The sequence below is a fragment of the Patella vulgata genome, chromosome 6 (genome assembly GCF_932274485.2).
Source record: "Patella vulgata chromosome 6, xgPatVulg1.2, whole genome shotgun sequence".
Classification (NCBI taxonomy): Eukaryota; Metazoa; Mollusca; class Gastropoda; family Patellidae; genus Patella; species Patella vulgata.
Window position 1 is genome coordinate 69,710,046 of NC_065884.2, and position 24,429 is coordinate 69,734,474.

Sequence of the window (24,429 nt, forward strand, 5' to 3'; positions counted from 1 at the left end):
GAAACTTTTGCATTTCAAGATTTCCACAAATCAAGATACAACATTTGGACACATGATACCCAGAACAGCTTTAATTGGCATAGAGATACACAAATTAGACAGAAATGTGCATATTAATTGGAAGATTTTAAAAATGCAAAAAAGTGTATTTGACTAATTTCCCGAGATGGGGAGAGGTCTAAAGTTTGTGGTTTAAACCCATCCCACACCGACTAAAAATTTTTGATGTCTACCAAAACCAGTGTTTTATGCCCTTTTTAAATTTCATGTAAACGAAGAATGCTTGATGCAAATGACCAACATTATTTGTTTCAAAACAGACCGTTTATGTAACATAATTGATCCAAACGTCACTTGGTCACAAAATGGCGATACCAAGGGTTAATTTGCGATCGTTATCAAAATGCTGATTTGATATTTTGGACTAACATATAGGGCTCTTAAGCAGTGGGAGGCAACTGGAGTACCTGGAGAAAACCCAAGAGGTTGGACAGACGACTGTACACTATAGCTGTGGAAAGAAATCAGCACAGAAGCCACAAGGTTGGATTTGAGACCCAACGTCTTTTAAAGTACACACTATAGGTCACTTCGAGACTGGAATATAGTTCATTTTTATTTCAATGATTCGCTTGCACGTCTTAAATCCTCATCACGTACAAGTGTGGGATTGAAACCGCGCCACTTGATTCAATAACAGACCACCATTCAGTCAACCAACACCCTAAAATTAAATATTAAGGTCTATCATTGAGTCAACCTTGTGGGTTTTCGACCGTTTTTTTATCCTGCTAAAAACCTCTGTATGTGACAAAAGAGAGAGAGAAATGGGTTTTAACGTCCACTTGACACAAACTAGTTCATTTCGGGACTAACATATGGTTTTAATTTTATTTCAATAATTTGCTTGCGCGTAGGGGTCTTTAGCAGTGGGAGGAAACTGGAGGACCCGGAGAAAACCCACGAGGTTGGACAGGTGACCCAACTCCTTGTCATGTACTGAATGACAAGGCCTTATAATACAACCCGCACGTGCTAACCATTTGGCCATCCAACCCCCCTGTATGTGACAAGGAGTAGAGGGGCCTGGTTGATCTAACTTTCACTGTTAGTTCCAAAATGACCTAACTAGTGTAAGTGAGAATGTTGATTCTTTTTTTCAAAACAAAAGTAAAAATCTGATGGCAAACCTACATGTTTTAAAGCTGTAGTCATGACAACCTTTCCTCCCATACTGTGACCAAGTAGCACCACTTTAGATAAGTTTAAATTATCTAATAATGTTTCCATGTCTGTTGCCATGACATCATAATTCATGACAGAACTATGTTCACTTTCTCCATGGTTTCTAGAATCCACTGCGATCACCTCAAATACAATAAACATTTTAATACGAAAAACTGTCAGTAAAATATATGTTTTAAAAAGCTGACTTTCTTAGTACCAAAGGTCCTTGTCATCATATCTTCCATTACATTCATTGATTAATTGATGTAAAATTCCATTCCATTCTGTTTATTTTCTAGGACAAATAAACAAAAGAAGAGATTTTCTTGGGCCCCATACGTTCACCAACAACAAAGTTGACCGTCCAAAGTCAAAAATTATTGTCAACAAATCTCATCCGAGAAATTTAAAAAATCTATTACAAATTCTGTACTAAGATTTAAAAGCAAAAATGTCAAAGGAAATATAACTCTTCAATATGCATCTGAAATTGATGATCCAAATTTCAAAAGTAAATGCAATGAAATGAAATGGGGTTTAAAGATACTTTCCCACATACAAACTATGTGATTTGATGATATATTTGGACTAAAAACATATCCAAACTAATTAATCTGTCAAAAAGTTGCTTCTAATCCCTCTCAAAACATTGTATTCACAGAGGGATACCTCAAGCTATAAATAAACTGTTGTTAGAAGCCACGTTTGTCCCCAAATTTCTTTTGGGGGGGGGGGGGAACTTTCAAAATGTATTTTCATTACTTACTGTCCATTTACCATACATGTACATATTGAGGCTTAAGTAAATTCTTCATTATTTTCTGTCATTTTTTTTTTCGCCATTTAATTGCAGACAAATTAATATCTAACATTGGTTTGGGTGAACACTATGATATCTGAACCATAATTAAACGTCCCTTTACAAGAATTACAAAAAGGACTACATATTATGATATTACTGCTTTACATAGGTCTTTCTGTAACAGAGAACATTTTATCTTTGATAAGGGAAATTGTAAAGTAAAATATAAATTACTTTTCGACCATCCAAAGCCAATTTCTTGGCCAATGAATGCCAGTTGGATTTACTTCCAAACAGACCATGAAGCACTATCAGAGGTTTTTTACTGGAATTTCCTTTACCATATTCTGTGTAAGACAACTTGACAACACTTAAAATACAAATAATAATACACATAAACAAAACATATCTAATGTCCAAAAATAATTGCTAAATATAGAGTTTACAGCAAGTGCTCAATGTTGTGGTCTTTGTTCTAGTTACATGTAACAAATGAAGAGTCCCGGGGATGAACGATCTATTAAGTCACTTTTTGAACGAACCCCAGTTTATGGCGCCACCTGGTAGCAAATTGTTCTGTGGAACAATCTATTTCAGGTAAAAATGCTCGAACCAAGGCCCTTCTGAAATGGCCTCCCGGACAAATACAAGTCCATCAGACCCTTTCTTTAACCTTAATTTGCCTGAAAAATTGATGTCCTTGTACTGGTAATGATGGTTCGTATTAAACATCATTTTGAAGTTGTAATTAAACCCACTCGTTGTTCTGATCGCGTCAAACATTCTCGTCCAAAAGTCTGTTTTGCCTTTTATGTGAGAAGACAAAAATGTGACTTAAATTAGATCGTTCTTTCCCTATGGACTCTTCAAATACATTTGTATTAAAATTCTTCAGGAATGTAAATATGTGGTGTATTATAACTGTATAGTCAAGTCTGAGTTTTCATATATATCTTGGGACACCTAGATTGTTCAGTCTTGTGGTACCCGTATCTTGAGATTAAATTGACTCTTGTCGTGGGGTATTCCCTTTGGCTCACTTGACCGAGGTGTATGGATTCCATGCCTCAGATCGCAGGTTTAATTCCAGACTGAACACTGAAGCATGCTGTCACACCTTCATTAAACATAATCATCATGAAGAATGAACTGGCTTGTACAAAAAACGTTAGCAGAATTATTTTTACTTTTTGTGTCTGAGACATATAATGATGGCAGTACATGTAAAATAAATAAAAGTGCCAATAGAATCTGATCTTCTTTCAAGGAATTTTGAATCCTTTTTGAACTACATTACCGGTATCTTAAGGATATATTAGTTAAGAGTTTAATAAAGAGTTGGTCATTCTTGCTATATTAATTCAAAAATAGATGATAAAAAAGAAAAATATTGAAAATTTCAGCCAAATTACTTCATTCTGAGACAAATTATCACTGTTTATTGTTTTGACAAGATGTGTGCATAGTGGTAACTAGCTTACTGGTATATTCGCAACTTAAGACTCGCTTTCCCATTTCTAAATTGATTTTTAAATGGCGAACCGTTCTAATCTAGTTAAAATCGCAAGTATCCGATGACATCGAGAGTTGATTATTATGGTCAAAATTGTTTTGTTAATAAATGTGTAATTAATAATTTAGATAATATTTCAGGCCTAAAGAAAGATCTGCAATAGGCAGATTTACCTCTTGCATAATGTATGTTTAACCATTGTTAAATCCCGTTCAGTATTCAATGTTAGTCCTATCACTAAATGCCTTATAAACAATAAACAATACAGTATTAACTTGTTAAGTGCGTAGGTCGTTATATAACATCCTGGACAACTGCCACTCACTGTGTGTAGGGCGTAATATAACGCCTTGGGTCTTGGAGGTATTTTCCCCAACCTATTCTAAGAACATAGTACATATATAGTTCTTCGTCACTTTGCAAATTACACAATAGGGGGTAGTTAACGTTTTAAAAACGTCACGTTTAACGGGTTAACAAAGATAAGGATTGGAAATTGGTCAACATTCATATTATCTTTCTCCGAATTAATATAAACAGCACATGATCATCACAACATGCCAGCGTCACCTATTATAGGAGTAGCCTATAGGCCTATTATTCGCTAATATTTTTAGATGGCCATTTTTTTTAATACGACTGAATAAAGGTGGAAGTCATTTTGATATTGTTTTCTTAATTAAATGTTAAATAAACAATTCAGCAGGCACAGATCCTGTAATTCGTACAAAATGCACCATAATTATGGGGGTCAGCAGTCTTAAAATTAATTTGTTATGAACATAACAAGCTTTCTTAGAACGTAGTTCATCACTTGGGGGAATCCCTTGGGAATTCCCCCACGATCGCAGCATGTGTAAGACATTATATTACGTCCTGGACAACTGCCACTCACTGTGTGTAGGGCGTAATATAACGCCTTGGGTCTTGGAGGTATTTTCCCCAACCTATTCTAAGAACATAGTACATATATAGTTCTTCGTCACTTTGCAAATTACACAATAGGGGGTAGCTAACGTTTTAAAAACGTCACGTTTAACGGGTTAACAAAGATAAGGATTGGAAATTGGTCAACATTCATATTATCTTTCTCCGAATTAATATAAACAGCACATGATCATCACAACATGCCAGCGTCACCTATTATAGGAGTAGCCTATAGGCCTATTATTCGCTAATATTTTTAGATGGCCATTTTTTTTAATATACGACTGAATAAAGGTGGAAGTCATTTTGATATTGTTTTCTTAATTAAATGTTAAATAAACAATTCAGCAGGCACAGATCCTGTAATTCGTACAAAATGCACCATAATTATGGGGGTCAGCAGTCTTAAAATTAATTTGTTATGAACATAACAAGCTTTCAAGATTTGTTAATGATCTTTGTACTGCTTACAATGATTCATCATTTCACTGACATTCTAAGGAGTGAACACAAAACGGAAATCAATGTCACGAATTTTCTCAAAATTCCGGATACGGGATAGAACTAAAAGTCAAGAACAGTTTAGTTAGAACTGATCGAAGATCTCGTTTCTGTGGATAATTTATAAACTGAAACTTACTCAGTTGCCGAAGAAAAATGTCGTTTTAAGCACAGCAAATTTGAACACATATGTCTTCGAAACATCACAGCAGACTGACATTATCTTAAAATGGGATAAAAAGGACTCAAATTTAACAAATTTTAGAAATATAGCAGACGATGCATTCTAATGTCCTTGCAAAATCATGTGCCGGAAGTTTACATCAAATTAATTACGCATGCGTATTTGAGACTTACTCATGCGCAATCGGTCAATGATATTACTTCCGCCAATTCCCTCCCTATGAATTGCAAACAGAGTTCCTAGAAGAATACGGTGAAAATGGCACGGGAATATGACCATTTATTCAAATTGTTGATTATAGGTGACAGTGGTAGGTATAGTGTTAATTATGCCAGCATGTTTTGAGCTGAAATACTCTTTCTTGTTGTCGTTATCGATCGAGAAAGTTGGCTGTCACTCGTCTGACACACGTCAAATAATAGTGATGTCATTTTGTCAGCGATACACTAGTGTCATTGACAATTAAACTTGTTATTGATGACATAATCCTAAACCCGGCTTTGAAATCCACACATTAACAGATTTAATTTGCATAAGAAATAGAAAGGTATTATTTTGCTCAAACAGAACTGGAGGCTACCCAATAGAATAATGCTAGGCCATGCTCAGGGTCACATTTTTATTTTTAAAAACTGACCTAATAATGCTTCAGTTATTTTGAAGTCAGTGAGTTAATTCCCACATTAAATTTGCATGAAATGTATGTCAAATGTGACGGTCGGTGTCAAAGCATTCTAGCTATCTCCCTTCAGCTCACTAACAAATATCACAAAACCAAACTTTTGAATTTATTGATAAAAAAGAAATATCGTACTACTAAACAATAATAATAGTTAATTAATACATATGACATATGATATTAATTTATAAAAATAAATCATTTATAGCTATTCAAGTATGATCAGTAGGCAAACATGTCTTACTATGTAAGCGATGATTCAACCAACAACAGACATTTAACGAAGGACTCATATGACCAGTCTCTATCATAAGCTGTTTCGACATATCACATTTTTCAAATTTTTTGTGTTTACAGAGGTTGAAGGGTTGGGGGGGGGGGGGGGGGGGTGTTGGTCCCAGGCCATGAAATTTCAAATTTTGGCGTAACCAGAAAAATGATTGCGGGTTTATGCTCTGGGTAACCATTTTCTTTGGTTATGCCAGATGACAATTGCGTAACCAATTAGTTACATAAAATGGTTGCGCTGTTTTCATGTTTTATCCAGATTTAAATGGTGCTATTATTCATTTCCACTTGCAGTGAATGTATTTTTTTAAAGAAATAACTTGACTAATTTATATTCTTTTATATTTAATATTATATTTTGAGGTTAAGTGTTTATGACTTTAATCCCACAGTGTCCCCTTTTAAACAATAAAACATTAGAAAAAAAAAGTTCTACTTCACTAAATCCCTACATTTTAATAATGAGGGGAATCGTTTCCAAAAATTACTAATGGATTTTTATATCATATCTGACCTTCAAAAACCAGGAATAGTAGCTACCACATTTTTTTCGGTCACTGAAGACTACATGCTACTTCATATTACACTTGTCACTTGCAATCATTCATCCATGCATGTAGCATGAGATAGCCTCACTCATAGGTAGCGACAGATTGACAAACAGTATTTATTATAAACCACGGCACTCTATACACAAAGTCTAAAAAGGAAACGGAATAGTTTGATGTCATGAAATAATATAAAAAATAGACAGGACAGTAAAATCGTTTACATTATCGCTCGAGCGATGTCTGGGGGGGAGGGGGTCAAAGTTGACGGCATACATACAGGTCATTGGTACTACAGCATGGCTATGGCTATAGTGAAAACTGAAAGGAACATGTGTAGTAAATTCTTTGGAAATATAGCTGACATGTTAAATAGTCCAACTCATTTCTCATTTTGTGTTTGAAAATCCAAAGGTACGCTTTCAAATATTTATGGCATAACTAATCATTTAAAGAATTAGGGGTGAGGGGCATTTCTAGATCAACCTGCTTGCAACTGGTCAATAGTCTACGAGTACGTGGTGTCAAAATACATGATCTGTCAAAGTACCGGTAAGATGGAGAAATGAAATGCTAAGAATGAATGAATGGGGTTTGTGCTATAATACAAATAATTTAGACCAGTGTCACAAAGTCATCCTGTATAACAATTGATCAAATGTGAATAAATCTGTTAATGAAATTTATTAATGTAACCGATATTTCAATTTGCTTAACCAGGAAATCGATCGCGTGTTTTTGAGCTGGCACAACCGCACGTAACCGATTGGTATCGTTCTCGTGAAATTTTGTAGCCTGGGGTCATACACATCCTCTTTAGATTATAAGTGTAAGGTTTTTTCACTGAATCAGGTGGTGTAGTTTCGATCTCAAATTATTAAGCCCACTGATAGGATCTCCAATAATTAAAATAAAATTGTACCATTTATGAAGCGGATCTATTTTTCTCTGTCTCTTGTTTAATGATTGTTTTAAAGCAGTTTCTCTCTCTCAATGAGGTTGTAGATGAAATGAAATGAAATGGAGTTTAACGTCCTACTGTTCTGCTCCTAACCTGGGCTAATGAAGACGGGCATACGCCATACAGTGTGCTATGAGGGAAATTTTGCCCGGACAGCGGCACTACGGCCTACTCTTATATCGAATTCCAACTGCCAAGGGATCTTTTACGTGCACGCCAATGTGTACACGGGACCTCGGTTTTTCGTCCCATCCGAACGACTAGACAGCTTTCCTTGTCAGCCCCTCCGTCCTGCATCACTGACAAGGGAGAACCACGCCGGAAAATCTGGATGAACTTTCTCGGCCAATGCAGGGATCGAACACCCGACCTCCAGACTAGCGAGCTAGCGTCTTACCCACTTAGCCACGTGATCCCCTCAATGAGGTTGTAGATGGTTTTATTGATATTGCATGCAAATATATTATGCAAGGGCTAGATCTAAATCTGCCTATTGCAGGTCAGAGCCATAGTGGCTCAGTGGGTAGGACGTTGGCTCACTGTCCCGAGGGCCTGGCATAGGACCGGGTACACATTGGAGTTCATGTTGATGATCCCTTAGCATTTGGATACACATTGGCGTTCATGTTAAAGATCCCTTAGCAGTTGGATACACATTGGCATTCATGTTAATGATCCCTTGACAGTTGGAATTCAATATACGCGTAGGCCTATGTAGTGCTGCTGTCTGAGCAGAATTTCCCTCATACATGTAGCACACTGTACATGTATATGTTTGTCTTCTCCACAGCCCAGTCGGAGTAGAACGTTAAACCCCATTTCATTTGTATTGCAGGTCTTTCTTTAGGCCTGAAATGTTATATAAATTATTAATTTGGCATTGATTAACTTATCCAGACCATAATCAACTGTCGATCCTATCGCTAGCCTGCGATATTTAGTGGATTTGCATACATTTTGTGATAGATAATTTAACATGAAAATGGATAATCGAGACTTAATTTATTATCGTACCAACGTTAGTAATCTTACCTACATGTAATGTCCCTTTAATGTATTTACAATCTGTTTGAGTTAAATTGCACTTTGGTGGTGTGTCCCACCATATTTATATTTATGACGAGGCTTTCCTTAGTTTTCTCATCTGCATTGTATGGACAATAACTTAAACTATATCTTGTATTTAATTAGGGGGTCGGATAGCCGAATGGTTAGCATGTGCGCGCTGTATCACACGATCTGTCATTGAGTTAACTGGCGTGGTTTCAATTCCCCGGTTGTACATGTATGTGATACGCCTGTCCAACCTTGTCGTTTTCTCTGGGTCCTCCGGTTTCCTCCCACTGTTAAAGACCCCTACCTTTAAATGGCAATAAAAATATATCGAAATCGTGCACACACTGGCTTCTCCCCACACGGCCATTTTCCAGTGCAGTATTAGTTACATTTTACATGCCCTTTATTTGAAATTATTTATGCCCTGCCAGTACACGTACCAGTCACAGAATGTTTGAACGGGGGAAAATAGTTTAAATTTGTCATGCTTATTATTCCAATTTACTGACCATTCTCAGGATTATCAGGCCTAGAAATCCCCGGTTGTACGTGACAAGGAGTAGGGTCGCCTGTCCAACCTCGTGGGTTTTCTCCGGGTCCTCCGGTTTCCTCCCACTGCTAAAGACCCCTGCGCGCAAGCGAATTATTGAAATAAAATTAAACCATATGTTAGTCCCAAAATGACCTAGTTTGTGTCGAGTGGACGTTAAACCCCATTTCTCTCTCTCTCTCTCTATCAGGCCTAGAAATTACGGTTTTAGATGTACCCGACAAAATGTCAGGCACTAATGAAATAGCACCTGACATTTTCAACTTAGTGCCAGACATGTATTGATAATATCAATAAAAAAGACAAATCAGTGCCGGGCAAAATGACAGGCACCAGAGGTTTAGTGCCTGACAAAGGCTGAATCTGTACCTGACATTGTCAGTGACAGGTGCCTTATTTCCAGGCTTGAGGATTATTGACATTAAAATCTCATTTTAGTTTTAATTGAAATTATGTGAGAACATACATGTATCACTTTACAGTAAAAATATTTTCCTAATTTCTGTGTAAATCAAATTGTTGTTTTATTTCAGGTGTGGGTAAATCAAGCTTATTATTAAGATTTGCTGATAATACTTTCTCAGGTGAGATGTAAAGATTGTCATATAAATACACACATGGTCCTGTGATAATAATGGATTTGTATGAAATGAAATGGGGTTTAACGTCGTACTGTTCTGCTCCGAACGGGGCTAATGAAGACGGGCATACGCTTTACAGTGTGCTATGAGGGAAATTTTGCTCGGACCACGGCACTATGGCCTGCTCTTATATCGAATTCCAACTGTCAAGGGATCTTCTACGTGCATGCCAATGTGTACATGGGACCTCGGTTTTTCTATCATCCAAATGACTAGACAGCTGTCCTTGTCAGACCCTCCGGGATTTGTAGCGCCTTGTATCCAAAGGTTTGCTCACTGGTGCTGATTTAGTCTGTCAGAATTGCGACACTTTCACATCATCTGCACTGAACCTGTGTGTTTTCAGCAAGGATTTGAATGTACACAATGATTTGCATCCTTAATAAGTGATGGTAGCCTGTTCCACAGTTTAGGAGCAGCAACAGAAAAACTTCTGTCTCCACATTTCACATAATTTGATCTCGGAATTTCTAATTGAATTTTGTTTGACGAACGGGTTTCCCTTTTGTGATGATTTTATGTGAAGTAGATCCAGGAGGTAGGTAGGAGAGGTGGCGTTTGGCTGTAAACATTTGTAAGTTATTAAAAGTCCGTTAGTTCTGTTTTTAATAATAGGACACTGGATGTTGATGCCTGAGTAGTTTTATTTTGGCCTGCTTGGCACGCATTAGTTGACCAGTTAGGTTTACTTTGTATTTAAGTGGTTGATATCGCACAACTTGGACTTGAATTATTACTCTAATATCAACCTGCTATCTTCTACTAAATTATGTAACTTTTCTCTCTTGTTCAGGAACATATATAACAACAATTGGAGTTGATTTTAAAATACGAACTGTTGATGTAAGCGGTGAGAAAGTGAAACTACAAATATGGGACACGGCAGGACAAGAAAGATTCCGTACGATAACTTCCACGTAAGTTATAAAACCAAATCACATACTGATTTTACTATCACAATACCTTATCTTCATTAGCCCAGGCAGTGCAGAAAATGTATGGTGTATGACCATCTCCATTAGCCCAGTCAGTGCACAAAATGTATGGCATATGCCCATATTCATTACCCCAGTCAGTACCGAAAATATATGGTGTATGCCCTGTCTTCATTAGCTCTGTTGGTACAAAAAATGTATAGCATATGCCCATCTTTATTTGTCCAATTGGTGAAGAAAGCTGGAAGTTAAATCCTGTTTCATTTCTGTACACGATGTCTCCGTGATTAAGGTCGTGGAATCTATCTTAGTGTATTATAATGTATGTTTTGTAGGTATTATCGAGGAACACGTGGTGTTATTGTTGTCTATCTCATTAAAATACAGATCTATATTTCGTTTTGTTTTTTTATACTTCCGATGGCCTACACTACATGAAGATCTGACCCGTTGTTGCGATAGGTCACCTCAGAGGTCATACAAGCAGCTTTTGACTCTATGACGTCAGACATTTGATTAACCAATCAGCATTGATGTTACTAGTGGATTACTCACAGTTCTGTGCAAAACAGGCCTAAAGCTTGCCGTAACAGACCGTTTCATTAGCTAATACCGCACACTATTCAGAACAGGTCAATGATAACAACTCTTCCAGATCCTAGTGTAGTAAAGACAAGTAAAACGAAATTTTGAACTATAAAAACGAAATATGATCTGTGTTTTAATCAGATTGTTATTGTTGCATATGATGTATATTTTGTAGGTATTATTGAGGAACATGTGGTGTTATTGTTGTATATGATGTATATTTTGTAGGTATTATCGAGGAACACATGGTGTTATTGTTGTATATGATGTATATTTTGTAGGTATTATCGAGGAACACATGGTGTTATTGTTGTATATGATGTATATTTTGTAGGTTTTATCGAGGAACAAATGGTGTTATTGTTCACTAGGGACCGGGTATCAATCGGATTTGATGAAAAAAGGAAAGAAACTGAGCTTACCATCTATAATCTAATATACATATTCAGTTAATAGATTGCCATGCAGAAAGTATTAAATACCATCAAGATTCATCAAATAACGCCTGTTTGTGCTACCATTTAGTTTAAGAAACACCATTTAGTTTTGACATCGGTCATCTAGTTTATGACCATTTAGTTTAGTTTTGATATTGGTCATCCAGTTTATGACCATTTAGTTTCATAAACTAGACAACCGATGTCAAACTAAACGGTAGCACAAACTGGGCGGTTTTTGATGAATCTTGATGGTATTTAACACTTTCTACATGGCAATCTATTAACTGAATATGTGTATTAGATTATAGATTGTAAACTCAGTTTCTTTCCTTTTTTCATCAAATCTGAATGATACCCGGTCCCTAGTGGTTGTATATGATGTATATTTTGTAGGTATTATAGAGGAACACATGGTGTTATTGTTGTATATGATGTATGTTTTGTAGATATTATCGAAGAACACATGGTGTTATTGTTGCATATGATGTATATTTTGTAGGTATTACAGAGGAACACATGGTGTTATTTTGTATATGATGTATATTTTGTAGGTATTACAGAGGAACACATGATGTTATTGTTGTATATGATGTATGTTTTGTAGATATTATCGAGGAACACATGGTGTTATTGTTGCATATGATGTATATTTTGTAGGTTTTATCGAGGAACACATGGTGTTATTGTTGTATATGATGTATATTTTGTAGGTATTATCGAGGAACACATGGTGTTATTGTAGTATATGATGTATCCAGTGGAGAATCTTTTGCTAATGTAAAAAGATGGTTACATGAAATTGATCAAAATTGTGATGTAGTCAACAGAATTTTAGGTGGGTAAAATATTTTTCCTTTAAATCCTATATGTATTTAGAGGGAGTCTCAGTGGGTAAGACGCTGGCTCACTAGTCTGGAGGTCGCAGGTTCGCTCCCGGTCTTGGCCGAGAAAGTTCATCAGGATTTTCTGAAAATAGATTCCCCCTTGGCAGTTGTGTAGGATGGTGAGCTTCACAAGGACAGCTGTCTAGTTGTTAAGATGGGGAAAAAAACAAAGTCCTGTGTACACACTGGCTTGCACGTAAAAGATCCCCTGGCAGTTGGAATTCAACATAAGTGTTGGCCTTAGCATAGCTGTTCTGGCAAAATTTCCCTCTTCATTAGGCCAGTCGGAGCAAAACAGTAGGATGTAAACTCCATTTCATTTCATTTTCTTGTATATAGAAATACCTAGAGGGATGAGTCATCATGTTAAATTAGGATGAGAAGTCTTCAGAAATAATCTGTCTTCATGACACCTGTACGTAATTCAAAATTATCTGGCTGCTGCCTGGTTGTATTTCCACACTTTACAAAATGGCTAACAATGCCGGGACATAGGTAAATTCGCGTACCGGTAATTTGTTGATCTTGAAGGAAATGATTGTGGTCCCGTTCGTTCGGTCGTTAAACTCCAGAAACGAATGAAGGAACGGACAACTATTATTTCCTTAAAGATCAATAAATTACCGGTACGCGAATTTACCTATATTGACTGGACTCTGGTGGGTATTCCCAGCACTTTCACATTCGATGATATTGTCGAAACCGTCAAAAACTCAGCCAGCGAATCAAATTTCGTCTAACTGAAATGTTTCCATTGTATTGTAACACAAGAATACGGTACAGAAAATTTATATCAAAATATGGTTATTTCATATTTTAAAAAGTTAAACAAGAAGCCACTTGTTATCAAATCTTAGGTTGTTATTAAATTTATTAAATTTATTCAATTAAATATTATCTGTGTTTTTATTCTAACAAATAATATAACTACATGTAGATTATTTATACTATTAAAAATGGTACACAATGGTCAGACTATAGATATTATGCTAGACCACTTTGTGTTTTGAAACCCACTTTGTGTTGTGTTTACCGCACTACCGCACATGATTGCCAGAGTGGTGGCAGGAGAAACAATTAATCAATTCAACACAGCCTTATTTGTTATTATTAATATTTTTAATGGACAGTTAAAAATGTACAATCTACTTACATGTACGTAGTTGGATAGTATCTGACATTGAGTCATGTATTTCCAGACATACCACTTATCGACAGGCACTTGAAGGGATTAAAATAAAACTTCTTACTACTGCTTGACTATATATTATAGTATATAAGAAGGTATTTCAGCCGCCATCTTTGTTTTCACGTCTTCAAGACATTTCGTCTGCTATCATCTCACAATACTCACTAGTTCTAACACTTCCCGTCGTTTTTATTGCCAACGAGGCCTTATTTGATCATTATTCAGCTTCCGATTTAATTAAATTGGTCATTTTACAGCGTTATTAATTATATAGTGTCCGACATTGAGTCAAGTATTTCCAGACATGCCACTTATCTGTCTATAGTGTCCGACATTGAGTCAGGTATTTCCAGACATACCATTAATCTGTACGTTGATATAATTACAGTTGGTAATAAGGATGATGATCCTGATAGGAAAGTTGTCTTAACTCATGATGCACAGAGATTTGCTGATCAAATGTCTATACAGTTATTTGAAACCAGTGCTAAAGAAAATAAAAATGTCGAAGAAGTAAGTAACTTTTTTAAAGTTTATTTCTCAAATTAGTTAGTTTACTTGTTTTAAAAAGGCATTACATGTATGTAAGATTTAAATAAAGGGCTGGTCGTTCTCGCTATAATATTTAAAAAAACAAGGCTAGACATATTCCACATGTCATGTCAAACGGTGATGCCGTATTTTTATCTGGAGAGCATGCGCAATAAATACTATCGGTGTAGGCTGGAATAACCAGATGCTAGAGATTGCTATACCATTGAGACTTCTGGCCTATTTCGTCGAACATAACTGATTAGAATTTACAATAAAAAGAGAAGCGATTGATTGTAAATCAGTTTATATACGTTCGTATGTGTCAATTAATAGATCCCAAATATTAGCCATTTAGCTCCTTTAAATGATTGTTCACTAATCAGGACATCCGGGGGTCAGATCCTCGTGTTGACAGAGGAAGTTCCCAGGGATTTTCCAGCATCGTTTTCCCCTTGTCAGTGGTCCAAGATGGAGGGCCTGACAAGGACAGCTGAGGTCACATGTACACGTTGACATTTGTATTTCAAAATAAGGCCAAAAGTACCCTGATAGCACACCACACTATCTCTTTAGCTTCAGTAGCCCGATTGGTACACAGGGGCTAAATGGGTAAGACACTGGCTCCCTAGCCTGGAGGTCGCTTGTTCAATCCCTGCATTGGCCGAGAAAGTTCATTGGGATTTTCCCGCATAGTGTCCCCTTGTCATTGTATTGGGCGGAAAACTGGGGTACCGTGTGCACATTAGCGTGTACATAAAAGATCCCTTGGCAGTTGGAATTCGATACAAGAGTAAATCATAGCACCACTTTCCTCAAAGCACTTTTCTCCCACTGCTAAAGATCCCTATGCGCAAGCGAATTATTGAAATAGAACTGAACCATGTGTTAGTCCCGAAATGACCTAGTTTGTGTCGAGTGGACGTTAAATCCCCCTATCTCTCTCTTTGAGCTCTCTCTCTCTCTCTCTTTGGGAGGAAAATTTTCCTCATAGCACAATGTATGGCGTATGCCCGCCTTCATTAGCCCAGCCGAAGCAGAACAGTAGAATGTTAAACCCCATTTTATTTCATTTCATTTTCGATTGTTACATACCTTAAAACCCAATTCATTCTCAATTCATGGATAGACGATTGGATGGCATCATTGAGTCAACTGGTGTGGTTTCGATTCCCCGGATAAGAGTTGCCTGTCCAACCTCGTGGGTTTTCTGCGGGTCCTCTGGTTTCCTCCCACTGCTAAAGATCCTTTTCACAAGCAAATTATTGAAATAAAATTGAACCATATGTTAGTCCAAAAAATGACCTAGTTTGTGTCGAGTGGACGTTAAACCCCATTTATCTCTCAGCACACAATCTGTTTGATTCAATCGACGTTAAACCCAATTCATTAATCGTTGTGTTTCTGGTGAACCGACGAATCTGATATATTTAAGTACTGGGAATTATGTGTTTGAAATTTGCGTACTGTTGTTATCTCTGTAGCCATCAAATAATAACATTTATGTAAATGGCGTTCGGTGTCCTGATGTATATGTATAAAATATTAAATCACAAATGAATGTTTTTATTTGATGTCCACAGATATAACAACAGAACGCAAATTTCAAACACATAATTCTCAATACTTAAATATATCAGATTCGTCGAGGTTCGCCAGAATAGCGAGGATTTATTCGAAGTGGAAATTAACCCTTACTCTCTCTATATATATTTTCAGATGTTTTTAGCAATAACAAAAATAGTTTTACAATCCAAAAAGGAACAACAAAAAAAAGCTGCGGATCAACCTCAGACGATAAAACTAGACAGCGGACACAAGGGCAAAAAGAAAAAGTGTTGTTAATAGAATTAGATAGTCTTTTATTTGATGTCAATAAATCATACAGAAATTTTTATATGACATTATCATGTACATACACAGTTCTATACATCACAATTACTATTTATTACTCAACAACGACTTTAGAACATAAGGTCTGTCATTGAGTTAAGTGGCATAGGTTTGATTCATGGCTTGTACATGACAAGGAGTAGGGTTGCCTGTCCAATCTAGTGGTCTTTCTCTGTATTCCGGTTTCCTCCCACTGCTAAAGAAAGACCCCTACGGTCAAGCGAATTATTGAAATAAAATTGAACCATATGTTAGTCCCGAAATGACCTAGTGTGTGTCAACGGGAACTTTAAACCCAATCTCTCTCTCTCTTTCTATAAACATTAAGTTTGTTTTTATAACTGTATTTTTTCTGTTGGACATCTTGGATTGAAATGAATTATATAATTAATTCCATGAGTGGTTTGTGTATTTCATGTGCACGCTGTACCATAAAGTCTGTCATTGAGTCAACTGGCGTGGTTTCGATTCCCCATTTGTACGTGACAAGGAGTAGGGTAGCCTGTCCAATCTCGTTTGTTTTTTTCGGGCCCTCCGGTTTCCTCCCACTGTTAAAGACCCCTACGCGCAAGCGAATTATGGAAATAAATTTGAACCATATGTTAGTCCTGAAATGACCTAGTTTGTGTCGAGTGGACGTTAAACTCCATTTCTCTCTCTCTCTCCCCAGTTGTACATGACAAGGAGTAGGGTCGTCTGTCCAACCTGGTGGGTTTTTCTCTGGGCCCTCTGGTTTCCACCCACTGCTAAAGACCCCTACATGCAAGCGAATTATGGAAATAAAATTGAACCATATGTTAGTCCCGAAATGACCTAGTTTGTGTCGAGTGGACGTTAAACCCCATTTCTCTCTCTCTCTCTGTTTGTGTATTTATATTTTTTTTCAACATAAAATAGCCTCTAACGTTATATGTTCATTATTTGAATATAATATCCAATTGTCTATGGTTTTATCAACGCTAAAATGTAATCAAATTGATTATTTAACGTTTAATTAAGAAATCAAAATACAAACGCTAGATAATCTCCTGGGTTGGTATTAATCTGATTCAAATACAGAGCTTTTTTTCGTTTCGTTTTTTTATACTTTCGATGGCCTCTACTACATGAAGATCTGACCAGTTGTAGTGGAAGGTCACATCAGGTGTCATACAAGCAACTTTTGACCTTACGACGTCAGGCATTGATTAACCAATCAGCGTTGACGTTTCTAGTGATTTACCCAAAGTTTTGTGCACCTTGCGCCCAAAAACTCGCCATAACAGACCATTTCATTGGCTAATCCCTTACATCATCCAGAACGTGGGTTATATAACAAATCTTCCAGGTCTTAGTGTAGTAAAGACAAGTAAAACGAAATTTTGAACTATTAAAAAAAAAAATGAAATAGGATCTGTGTTTTAATCAGATTGTTTAGAAATTCAACTTTCGCAATATTGTATTTTAAAATTGATGCAAACTCACTCAAATAATCATCACCTACTTTAACCCTTAACCGGTCATTGTCGACTATAATCACCACAACCTTATACAGCTAAGTGGTCGACCACAGCAAGAATCTTTTTTATAAGCCGCATTTGAGTATTTAGTTTCGTATTTAATTGATATGGCTATGCATACGTGTCAGACAGGAACTTGTCTTGTCAAGGGCATTGAGAAAAACATGTCTTTGTTCAACATTTTTTGACAAAAAACGTAATTTAAGGATGTCGGGAAGGTTAAAGACTCTCGAAGTGGTTGAAATGCTTATGAATGATTCCGACTCGGATTATATCGATGACAACGATTCTAAAGACGATATTTCTGATGAAAATGATTTAGAATGATTTGCAAATTATAGATCAACATTTTTATTGGTGTCAAGAGTCTTATCACTTATAATTATCCGGCAGTAGTCGATTGAAATAGGCATACAAAATATTTCACTTCAGCCTTTATTTAGCCTGACCATTTGACGTCCTGACGTTGACCGGTTAAGGGTTAAAAATAAATATTTTTTATATTGAATTTAATAATCGGGTTTATGTCAAAATCGACTCAATTTACAGTTTGTAAAAATTCTTATTGTACAAATATATATAACTTGCTGTATTGTGTTTTATTTTAAACGATAACCCATTCATAAAACAATTCCTGTTCATATCAAAGAGATTGTATCCTATTGACGAGAAGTTGGCAGTTAGGATCGCACCAAGATGATTTCTGACTTTGAAATACACAAAAATTATTTTGATGAATTACGATGCGTTGTTTACGATAATAATATATATAAACAAAAATGTCGAAATGGGCTAAAAATATAAAAATTAGTTTGCTTTGTTTTTCAAACCTGAAATTTTATCTTTCGGGTTATGTTGTTAAAAAGATACTTTTAGCCAATTTTAACATTATCGTTCATATCATATCAGACTTGCTATATGGTTCGTAAACAGCTTGGTTGAAATCACTGGTTGGTTAAAATGTTGCTTTTATGGGTTAAATATAACAAGCTTAGTTAATTCTCTGGTTGGTTGAAATGTTTTCAGATTATTACCAGGTGAATCAATCAAATTTTGTATGTCACATTATGGGTCGCCTGTCCAACCTCGTGGGTTTGCTCTGGGTCCTCCGGTTTCCTCCCACTGTTAAAGACCCCTATGCACAAGCAAATTATTGAAATAAAATTTAACCATGTTAGTCCCAAAATGACCTGGTTTGTGTTGAGTGGATGTTAAACCCCATTTCCCTCCCTCTCTCTCTCTCTCCATTAAAGATGAGAAACATCGATTATCTCCCTTTATCTCATCATATCTGAGAAGGCCACTGAATTTACGTATATTTATAAATCGTACGACAGGATACGTTTAATTAAAAACACTTATATGTATATGCTACTTCTGAATTATTTGCTTGATAACGATATCTGTATGTGTATCGAAACGTAACATGTTAATAAATTCAGAAGTAGTATATTCATATAAGTGTTTTTAATTTGTGAAATCTACTTCTATATGTTTTATAAGGATTAGGATATGTTTAGGTCGAAAATTTAACAAAAAACCTGTAATATCGTCGGAAGTGCCAAACATGATATGAACTCTGCTAGCAGTATTTAAAACCTTATCTAATGGGAACATACACTGTAATCTTGTGTATTTAGTATTAATTTCTTTCACATTTATTCATTATCAAATCCTTGCTGAAAAATTTAATATCACCAAATTCATTTAATTTATACCTGATGTCCTGTTTAAAGCTGATCATTCAATTTTGATAATGAGTGTCCAATTTACAAGTTTTTAATTTCACAATCACTGCTAAAAAATAAACAAATCAATTGATTAATGATATATAATGATTAATTTTTGAACAGTGGTCAGGAGATTAAATACTTGTAAATTGAACACTTATTATCAAAATTAATCAAAACTTTAAACTGGACAAATTAGATGATTTTAAATGATTCTTACAAAATTTTAAACAAAGATTTGATATTAAACGAATATGAAAGAAATTAGTGCTAGATACCCAAGATTAAATGATACCCGGGTTACAGTGTATTATCTAATGGGAACATAGGCCATAATTATTATAGATATCAATTTATTTTATTTACTGAGACTCATTTACATTATATGACGTAATTTACATACTTGGATGTTCTTCCAATATGACCATCAAATCATATTTATAGATTTTTATATATGCTGTGTTATGTCGTCTCCTGTTATTGATTTTCAGTGCTCAGTGACCTTTCCAGAATTGTCGCCCCCTTTTCCTGTTTTCGTGATATTGAATTATTGGAATCACGTGAGGACGAGGCAGATCGTTTTTGAGTGTTCCGCAACCAGAATAAACCCTGTTGATTTTCAGCAATCTAATATTATCTGTTACAGAGATAAATTATTTGTCCGGGAAAGATTGTTAACACAATCCAGATTAGAGTTCTTAAAGATACATTAGTTAAGAGTTTAATAAAGAGTTGGTCATTCTTGCTATAATAATTCAAAACTAGATGATAAAAAAAGAAAATATTGAAAATTCCATTCAAATTACTTCATTCTCAGCCAAGTTATCACTGTTTGTAGTGTTGACAAGATGTGTGCATAGTGGTAACCAGGGCACTGGTATATTCGCTTTCCCGATTTTAAATTAAATTTTTAAATGGCAAACCGTTTTAATCTAGTTACAATCTAGAGTATCCGATGCCATCGAGAGTTGATTATGGTCTTGTTTTGTTCATAAATGTGTAATTAATAGTTTATATAACATGTCAGGCCTAAAGAAAAACCTGCAATAGGCAGATTTACCTCTTGCTTAGTGTATGTTTAAGCTATGCTAAATCCTTATTCAATTTGATCAAAATCCAAGTTTTCCTTTCAGACACGGCAGCTGTGGGAGCGTATTTCTTAATAATAAAATTTTTAAAGGTAGCCAATATATATATCCCATAAAATTTTTGAGTTAATAAAATAAGTTCCTGTTTGTCATGAATATAGACTATAATAAGGTTTATAGTTTGATGTAAATAAATAAATGAAATAATTGTATAGTTCAATCATGATAGTAAATATACAACATTTGAATCCTGTATATTATAGAATTATTCAGTATAGATAATCATGTATATTATTATAGAATTATTCCCGTATAGAATGAAAAAAAACCTTAAATAAATGCTTCTTTTTTTATAATTATTGATTTGTTTACAGTATTTTACAGTCATCTCTGTTTTCGATTCCGACTTTCTATGGACCTTTGACGCAGGGGCGGATGCAGGATTTTCAGAAAGAGGGGTCGTGCTGCCCCCACTTGGGAGTGCGAAGCCCGGGCCATCGGTGGGCGGACTGACAGTTAATCAACCAAGTTACCAACCAGGGGTGACTGGGTGGTTAAGACGCTGGCTTGCTAGCCTGGAGGTCGGGTGTTCGATCCCTGCATTGGCCAAGAAAGTTCATCAAGATTTTCCGACGTGGTTTTCCCTTGACAGTGGTGCATAAAATGGAGGGCCTGACAAGGACAGCTGTCTAGTCCTTCGGATGAGACGAAAAACCGAGGTCCCGTGTATATATTGGAATGTACGTAAAAGATCCCCTGGCAGTTGGAATTTGATATAAGAGTAGGCGATAGTGCCACTGCCTGGGCAAAATTTCCCTCATAGCACACTGTATGGCGTATGCCCGTCTTCATTAGCCCAGTATAGAAGCAGAACAGTAGGATGTTAAACCCCATTTCATTTCATTTCATTTCATACCAACCGGCTTGTTTCAGAGTAAATTTCGATTTCCAACCTAAACTGACTGTTAATTCGTTTAGCAACATGAGTTTCGGTACCTACCTACCAGCTCAGGGGGGATCATTGATGCCGCATTCCCTAAAAAAAATGCCAAAAAATTGTTCGTGAATGCAAAAAATAGGGGTGCGCCCCCCCGGATCTGCGCCTGAGTTAACATACATGTGTGTCGAGTGGACATTAAACTATCTCTCTCTCTCTCTCTCACCACTGACAAAGGGCAACCAGGTTATTGGAAATTTCTAAGGACAAGGCCCTATCTCGGACAATACCTTAATGGAGAAAGACCCTCCCCCCCCCCCCGGTTTAGTGAGCCAACACCATACCTAGAGTCAACTTAGCTCCCAGAAAGACGGAGAATGGTATCCATGATAACTGTAATGGGACACGAAGTATGCAGAGATAAGATCAAACGTATCCAAAGATGGAACAGTGGACACAAATAGACAGAGAATGTCGCGAAGTAAGTTATGTTTCGGCACCTTGGACAATCTTTGTATTTCAAAGTACAACACTGGGACATTGGCAAAATACACCGGCTCCATTGTGCCCTGGGCCATTTGGTGGGGTTGGATGGCCGAATGGTTAGCACGTGCATGCTGTATCATAAGGTCTGTCATTGAGTCAACTGGCGGGGTTTCGATTCCCCGGTTGACAAGGATAAGGGTAGCCTGTCCAACCTCGTGGGTTTCCTCCGGGTCCGCCGATTTTCTCCCAGTGCTAAAGACCCCTGCGCGCAAGCGAATTATGGAAATAAAATTAAACCATATGTTAGTCCCGAAATGACCTAGTTTGTGTCGAGTGGACGTTAAACCGCAGTTCTCTCTCTCTCTCTCTCCCTCTCTCTCTCGCTGGGGCATTTGTGACATTGATCAACTGATTCTCGTCTGCTCTCTCTCTCTCTCCCTTCAAGGAAAATTTAAAATCGTTGACTTGAACTCCATCACATCATCGTCATTTACTCAATGACTGAACCACCCCGCCCCTATCCCACACACGAAATGGTTTGGCTGTAGTTTGAGATATGTAATATCCCCCCTCCCGCCACACAATACATAGACTAGATAGACTAGTGATGCATACCCTCCCGCCCCGGCCCACTTTTAACAGATAGACTGTAATTGCTTTCCAGCTGTGGTTAACAATGAAAATTTAAAATATTCATGGGTTGTGTATATATCTCCAGGGGCGGATCCAGAAATTTTTGCAGGAGGGGGTTTGCCAGGTTCCTTTGAAAATGTATCTGCCCCCCCCCCCCATTTGAGAAATACATGGTCTCTATTGTCATTTTGGCGTATATACATACACATTGCGCTTTTTAAACGGAGAAATCCAACACCCTGTTTGACGTCAATTTTTATTATGAATTAATACGATGACATTGTGAGTCAATTTAATAATTGATGCAAAGCATTAATTTTGATATCACATATATCATTATCTCGCGCTTTGAATGCCCATCCTGTCGCACCATCTGACGATAAAGGTCAAAGCACAATTATGACACTTTTCTCACAAAAAAAGTTGTTTTACAAAAAAAAAATTTATGTAGCTGAGCAGGGGGGTAGGCGCGGATTTAAGGGGTGTATGTATCCATAGATGAAACCAATGTTATAATATGAATGAGTGGGTGTTTCTGTGTCTTCACAAATGACCTAGTTTGTGTCAAGTGGACGTTAAACCCCATTTCCCCCCTCTCTCTCTCTCTCTCTCGCTCTCTCTCAGCGTAGTATAGCCGCTGTGAAAAAATATACATCATCCGGAAAAAAGTCCCTTCATAAGATTTTACTTATTGTTGACCGCCACCCCCACCCTAACGGCCCTTTTAACAAACCATTTGTTTCCACAAACGACAGGGGCACCAGACGCTTCATAATTATAAATATATTATAACAACCAGACATGAGAGAGAGAAAGAGAGATAGAGAGAGAGAGAAATGGGGTTTAACGCCCACTCGACACAAACTAGGTCATTTCGGGATTAACACATGGTTTTTAATTTTATTTCAATAATTCGCTTGCACGTAGGGGTCTGTAGCAGTGGGAGGAAACCGGGGGACTCGGAGAAAACCCACGAGGTTGAACAGGCGACCCTACTCCTTGTCACGTACAACCGGGGAATCGAAACCCCGCCAGTCGACTCAATGACAGACCGTATGATACAGCGCGCCATTCGGCCATCCAATCCCCCAACCAGACATATTATATCATCTATTTTTTATGTATATACATCTAATATGTGTTTTTCTAAATGTATTAAGAACATAACGAATCGAGTCTGGTCAGCGCGTATGTGCAGATTTAAACCTTCCGAGAATTCTCAAAAAATAAAATGCTTGGTTCGGGCCGTAATGTAGTTGATAGGTTAACTCAGCGGTGTCAAACTCATTTCGGTTTAGGGGCCATATGCACTAAAAGTTTACATCAAATGGGCCGGAGATATACAAAAATATCACAATAAAGCAATTTTTATGTGGCTAAGTGGGTAGGACGCATGGCTCGCTAGCCTGGAGGTCGGGTGTTCGATCCCTGCATTGGCCGAGAAAGTTCATCCAGATTTTCCGGCGTGGTTTCCTCTTGTCAGTGATGCAGGATAGAGGGCCTGACAAAGACAGCTGTCTAGTCGTTCGGATGGGACGAAAAACCAAGGTCCCGTGTACATATTGGCGTGCACGTAAAAGATCCCTTGGCAGTTGGAATTCGATATAAGAGTAGGCCTTAGCTAGGGTGACCCATGCACCTACAGAAATACAGTCAACCGCTGATAGTTCGAGACTACCACTGAAGCGTGCACATTCGCCGTGTCGAGTCCAACTTTCT

At 36.9% G+C, this 24,429-nt stretch overlaps 2 protein-coding genes across 2 annotated transcripts in view; one reads left to right on the forward strand and one right to left on the reverse strand.

Moving 5' to 3' along the window:
- Nucleotides 1–5,293, reverse strand: part of LOC126824100 (protein ABHD11) — a 9,577-nt gene extending 4,284 nt beyond the window's left edge. The window contains exons 1-3 of the mRNA XM_050553294.2: nucleotides 5,110–5,293; nucleotides 2,264–2,399; nucleotides 1,195–1,368 (exon numbers count right to left, since the gene is read on the reverse strand). Of these exons, the coding sequence (XP_050409251.1) occupies nucleotides 1,195–1,368; nucleotides 2,264–2,399; nucleotides 5,110–5,174 (375 nt within the window). The 5' untranslated portion in view covers nucleotides 5,175–5,293. The remainder of the gene's footprint in view (nucleotides 1–1,194; nucleotides 1,369–2,263; nucleotides 2,400–5,109) is intronic.
- A 32-nt stretch (nucleotides 5,294–5,325) lies between these two features.
- LOC126824106 (ras-related protein Rab-35) lies at nucleotides 5,326–21,010 on the forward strand. Its single transcript, XM_050553303.2, has 6 exons — nucleotides 5,326–5,464; nucleotides 9,770–9,820; nucleotides 10,671–10,794; nucleotides 12,551–12,675; nucleotides 14,302–14,426; nucleotides 16,164–21,010. The coding sequence occupies exons 1-6, from the start codon at nucleotides 5,413–5,415 to the stop codon at nucleotides 16,287–16,289; spliced, it is 603 nt and encodes a 200-aa protein (XP_050409260.1). The 5' UTR covers nucleotides 5,326–5,412; the 3' UTR covers nucleotides 16,290–21,010.
- Nucleotides 21,011–24,429: the final 3,419 nt, after the last annotated feature.